A 5971-nucleotide genomic window follows, 5' to 3' on the forward strand; every position below is an offset into this window, starting at 1 on the left:
TGCGACGGGAGTGGCTCAGGGTAAATCACGATATTCCTGCATCAGGTCACCAGGGTGTGGAATGTACCAAATGTAGAATGCGTGCCAGGTATTATTGGTACGTTATGTCTAGGGCTGTAAAAAACTTTGTGTTTACCTGTGTACAGTGTAACCGTTGTAAGAAGGGTAATAGGAAGGCGAGGTGCCCAATGAAACAGTTTCATGCGGGGGTTCCTATGGAGAGGGTACATCTCGATTTCCTGGGACCATTACCCAAGACTGAAAATGGTAATGAGTATGTACTCATGATGGTAGACCAGTTTACAAAGTGGGTAGAGTGCATACCATTGCCATCCCAGACAGCTGAGGTGACAGCAAGGGCAGCTATCAATGAGTTTTTCTCGAGATTTGGCTACCCTTTTGAGATATTCACTGATCAGGGGAGAAATTTTGAGTCGGAGCTATTTCAAGAAGTGTGTAAATTGCTCCATATTCATAAAGCCCGAACCACACCTTATCGTCCATCTGTTAACGGACAGGTCGAACGGTACAACCGTACACTCATGGATGCTGTTCGATGCTATATTGACAAATCTCAAACCCGGTGGGATGATAACCTGGCTCAGTTGGCAGGGGCCTTACGCTCTGCGGTAAACCGCCACACAGGTTACACTCCTAATCACCTGATGCTGGGTAGAGAGGTCAATCAACCTGCAGATCTCATGTTCAGGCCCCCTGTAGGGAAGCAGCTGGCACATGTTGATGAGTATGTGGCCCAGCTTGAAGAATCCATCAGGAGTACGCATGAACTGGCTAGGGATAAGTTGGGTGAGTCCCAGAAAAGAATGAAAAGGGACTATGACCTGAGAACAGCAGAACACAAGTATTCCAAAGGGGACTATGTGTATGTGTTGGACACGGCTGTTCTTAAAGGGGAAAACAAAAAACTTAGCCCACCATGGAAAGGTCCTGGAGTGATAAGGGAATGCATTTCCCCTTATTTGTACAAAGTACAACTCCGTAAAGGAGTGTCAGTGATCAACCATGACCGATTAAAATTGTGTAATGATCGGATGGTACCACCATGGTTAGATCGGGCAAAAGGGGAGTTACTGGGCCAGAAGAAGGAAACAACAGATCAGGGTAGACAAACTAGGGGAAAAACAAAGAGGCAACAAACTTATTGTTTTTGTATGGGGCCTTACACAGGTGAATTCATGATACAGTGCGGCCAGTGTAAAGAATGGTATCATGGTGTGTGTGTGGAGGTAACCCCGGAGGAGGGTAGATTGATGGACTTGTACATTTGTCCTGTGTGTGGAGCAGACTTACCGCAGTGAGTACCGTCAGAGGGGTGGTGAGTACGGTGTGTTCCATGTTGTGCCTCTTAGGACTAGTTGCACTTTCACTTATAGTCGCCCCTCTTCTGTAGTTCCTTTCTCCTTGGTTGTTGTCTCTATGCACTGCTTAACCGCGCTTTACTGTGTTTGATTGTTGTGGTGTATGTGCTCGTTGATATGGTGCTTAATTATCTCTATTGTTATTTCTTACTTTTTATTAATTATGGTTGATTTTTGAAATTAAGTATCATCATTATATACCCAATGGACTGGGTGGTGAGTATGTAAATTGTTTGTTTGTTTTTTGTTGTTTTTTTAGGTTATATTGCATGATTTGCTGATTTGCTAATTAAAGTAGGTATTTGCTGATTTTCGGTTTATTGGTTCCATGGTGTTGTACTTGCTGGTGGGGGGAGATGAGGTGCACAGATAGGTTCCCGATAGATGACACTTTAACTATTCATTACGGTACGTTGGCTTGTTCGGGTTAGTATTATTTAGGTCCTTTTGAACTGTTCTTTTCTTTCTCATAGAAAATGAATCACGAGGACAAAACAGTTGTGAGTAGGTGGGGGAGTGACTTCCCCCCCCCCTGCCTGACGAAGAAGCACCAGCAGAGGTGGAGCCACCACCTCAAGAGGAGTCAGCCGAGGTGGACCCATCACCTCAGGGGGAGCCAGCCGAGGTGGGCCCATCACCTCAAGGGGAGTCAGCCGAGGTGGACCCATCACCTCAAGGGGAGTCAGCCGAGGTGGACCCATCACCTCAAGGGGAGTCAGCCGAGGTGGACCCATCACCTCAAGGGGAGCCAGCAGAGGTGGGCTCATCACCTCAAGGGGAGCCAGCCGAGGTGGGCCCATCACCTCATGAGGAGTCCGTCGAGGTGGGTGTGTCACCTTAGGAAGGGGACCTGGGGGAGGTAAGTGTGTCTCCACCAGCGGCGGCGGGGTGTGTCACTCCAATCGGAGGATTCCTTGCCCGATATCCCTCCTTTCTGTTTTCCCACGCCCATACACTTAAGGGAGGGCTCTCCTCCTCCAGGATTCTTACCCCGGGGGAGAGGACGGGGAATCTTGGGGGCATGGGAAAGGGGAAAATTGCCTGTATTTGGGTTTCTCATTTCCCGTCCGGGACTGTCCACACCTGGTCAGTCCAGGTTTCCACTGGGAGTGGCCTTACCCCGGCCTCCGCCGGGGTTGGGCTTGCCCAGATCTCCGTCAGGTCTATGTTCCCCCCGATCCACCTCACCGGAATCGACCGAGTCGGTTTCGCCCAAGGATGCTGGGCTTACGCCCGGAGCGGTTAGCCTTGGGGGAAAGAGGAAAGGGTCAGAGACGGGTAAAGGACGGGGGGGGGGGGGGGGGTAAAAAGTCTCGGGACTCCAAATGTCCAGTCCCAGGCTGTGGGACATGCACCCGTAAATTACGGTCGCATGCCCTGTCAGTACACATCCCGGGAATCTTGGGGGCAGCAAATCCACGTACCCCAAACCTGCCCCGGGAAGGTTGGTAATAACAGGGAGCGGGAAGTCTCTGTCGGTAGAAGGGGACACTAGGGTGGTCTTAGTTGGGGCAGAGCCCGGTGAGAGCTGGGCGGCTTCTTCTGGGCCATTAGTCGAGGGGAGGGGTCGGCTTCAAGGGGTGGATGCCCATTTTCATCCAAAGTCTTGTGCCCGGGTAATGAAACTGGGCACAGATCCCAGTTTGGAGAAAGTGGTGCGGTACAACTATCCACACCGTATTCCCTGCCCCGCTATTGATGTGATAGGGGGTGTGTCAGTGTACATCGAGCCGGGTCACTTTCCACCTACGGTGGAATGCTACCCGGCCTGGAAAGTGGTAGTAGGGATTCATCCCCGATTCGCAACCACGGTCCAAGACGCGGTTAGGGGATGGGTGGAGAAGATGGCCACTAAGAATGGGGTGGCCGTCTTTGTTGGGTTAGATTATTCAGCCGACGTGGGAACGTGGAGGGCCCAGGAGTTGCTGATGAAAGCAATCCTGGAGGCCAGCAGGCCGTTCACGCCTGTAGTGGCGAGTTTTGTGGGGGAAAATTGGAGTCGTGGCCCTCTCGCGGCTGGTATCCTTCTCCTCCAGGAGAGGTGCCCCCCAACCCAAAAAATTCACTTAACCTCTTTCGACGGGGGGTGCCAAGCAGTTAAGGATGCCTGTAGGTTGTTCCCGGAGGCCTATTTTGGGGTCTCCGGGAAGGTGTTTGCAATGGACGGGGAACAACGCCAGGCAGTGGCGCTTATCCCTGTCGATCGTCTTCTATTGGAGACAAATGCTCCTCATATCGGACTGAGGGGCCAAGGTCCTAGCGGCCCGAGTTACCTCGGAGAGGTGGCAGCCGAGGTGGCCAGGGTTCGAAAAACCTCCCTGGAAGCAGTGCTGCAAAGCACTGTTTCCAACGCCCGGCGGTTGTACGGGCTGGTTAACCGGTAAAGAAAATAAAACGGGAGGGTGATTATTAAACCAGTAGGTTATATGGGTTGTCTGTACGGAACGGGTTGGTACCCGGCATTAGCTGGGAACAACCTTCCATATCATAGAGATATGTACTGAATTTAAAATATTGAACATAATTATTTCACAATGGTGGGGGATTTTCACTGGTGGTATATTTTAATTATGGTCTGCTAGACAAGAGAATTAGGGCTAAATTCGAATAACTGTATGATATGTCTAATTATAATGTTTTATTTCAGGTCTAACAATATTATCCAGTTGAATGTATTTCAGGTGAATGGTTGGTGTTCAGCATCAACTTGGGGAACAGTTAATTGGGTATGGGAGGCCTGTGGGTAAGTAATCATAGAAGATGTCCCAGGAAGGGGGGTTGGATTTTGGGTAATTGGGAACAGACCTGATTTTTAAGGGGTCTCTTCTCAGGTAAGTATGTAATACTCAGAAGATAAAACAGGACATAAAATTATATTTTTCCGGGATGATGCGGACCTTTTCCATCTTTTGTGAGGGGGAGGGAAGGTATCTGCCATGAAAAATCCTGTTTTATCTTGTTTTCCTTAGGGAGAGGGTCCCAAAATATTTTGTGGGGGAATAATAGTTAATTTTCAATTAACTATTGCTAAGTTGAGGGATAATTATTTAATTATGACTCTTTTTTGGTAAGGATGTAATTAGGAGGCCAACATCATATAGGGCAAAATGTGATGGACCAGTTTTTTGTTAGGTTTGTGTAATATAATGTAATATAGTTGCCTTGACTGACATTTGCAAAAGGCTGAGTTGGAATTTATTTAACTGTTAACTTTTAAGTGTTTAACTTTTAAGTGTTTAAGTGTTTAACTTTTAAGTGTTCAACTTTAAGTGTTATTCAAGGAGTAGTTCTTGGTGTTTCATTGAATATTCATGGATTTGACTTTAACTATGCTCAATGGATAATATTCGTGGATATAACTTTAATGGCTTTTCTGGATGCCACCGCCAGATAAGTCAGTATCTTTTTTACTAACAGGATATGACTGTTTCTTTTGGGGGGTAGTCTTAACCTATAACAACAGGAAACTCAGGATGTTTACAAAGAACCTGTTTATTCATGGATGGTCGTTGAATCCTGGCCCGGATGAGTCCGAGCCAGTAACCCGCTGGTGAAGTGTTTGATGTTCCCTGGAAATTCGGGAGGTGATCTTCTCTTCTATAAAACGGGGGAGAGTGTGGTGACTCGCGACCAGTCGACGACCGGATGTCAAAGTTGGAACTGGTCCGCCGCCTGACACCCCTGGAGACAAATAATCTACTGGTGCCTTACCATGTAGGGATTGGCGGGAAAAAGGGACCCGCCCATTGGACGAGGAGCGTCACATGGCAAAAAACGAGAGCAGACGATTCTGGAAAGGAGAGGCGACACTCTGGCGACTGAACCGTAAACCGGACAGAAGCATACTAAATCCAGATAATCCGATAAACCGTAAGTACCCCTTAATTACAATCTTAATACTCGGATAAAGTCACAACATATCCCTGTTTCTTGTCCAGACACACCCAGGGCTCGTGTGGTGTCTTGGTGACACTCTGCGATGGGGTAACACTTGCTTTTATGAAGCACACTGGACTATCTTCAGCGATCTCATAAAACAAACATGTATGTACATGGCCCGAAATGAAAAAATTGTAACCGTCTAGTGATTTGTAGGCCCTCATCGCTTCCTTTGTGTAGATGCCGGGGGTGTTTACAAGGTAGTTGTACAGGTCTGCATATTCCACTAGTGGCCATTTGTTCATGGCTTCTATCCACTGGTCCTGAGGAATATTATATGGATCAGGCAAAGATATTGTACCCTGGTGAACTTTCAGTTTTGTTTCATACCTTGATCTAGCTATACTATCGAGATTCAATACATATTGTGAAAGACTGACATTAGAAACATGAGGCATAATAACATCGGAATCGCTACACTCTGCCATGCTGCGTGGTTACTTCTGCCAACCAGGCAGTGCGCATGCGCGGGAAATCAACGATGTAAACAACAACAAGCAACGTTCGTATAGCATGCCCTACAACATGGCCGACAGTTGGATTATGGGTAATCACGCGACGTCATGAGAAACCCATGTATAACCTTCCCATTTTTGGATAAATTGTCGACGTGTTTTCGTGAACAACATACATGTATGACGTAATCAAAGTTC

At 47.6% G+C, this 5971-nt stretch overlaps 1 protein-coding gene across 1 annotated transcript; it reads left to right on the forward strand.

Moving 5' to 3' along the window:
- Window positions 1–2998: 2998 nt before the first annotated feature.
- Window positions 2999–5208, forward strand: LOC121381521 (3'-5' ssDNA/RNA exonuclease TatD-like). The gene is made up of 3 exons (XM_041510847.1): window positions 2999–3759; window positions 4027–4105; window positions 5098–5208. Exons 1-3 carry the CDS (start codon window positions 2999–3001, stop codon window positions 5206–5208), a joined length of 951 nt encoding a protein of 316 aa, XP_041366781.1.
- Window positions 5209–5971: the final 763 nt, after the last annotated feature.

Source organism: Gigantopelta aegis, chromosome 9 (assembly GCF_016097555.1).
Source record: "Gigantopelta aegis isolate Gae_Host chromosome 9, Gae_host_genome, whole genome shotgun sequence".
In the NCBI taxonomy this organism is placed as follows: domain Eukaryota; kingdom Metazoa; phylum Mollusca; class Gastropoda; order Neomphalida; family Peltospiridae; genus Gigantopelta; species Gigantopelta aegis.

Excerpts from the sequence above, each read along its gene's own strand:
- LOC121381521 (XM_041510847.1), top strand. The coding sequence starts at position 2,999 with ATGAAACTGGGCACAGATCCCAGTTTGGAGAAAGTGGTGCGGTACAAC. Across the intron at positions 3,760-4,026 it reads TTGTACGGGCTGGTTAACCG|GTCTAACAATATTATCCAGT; the intron begins GTAAAGAAAATA and ends GTTTTATTTCAG. Across the intron at positions 4,106-5,097 it reads CTTGGGGAACAGTTAATTGG|GGATTGGCGGGAAAAAGGGA; the intron begins GTATGGGAGGCC and ends CTTACCATGTAG.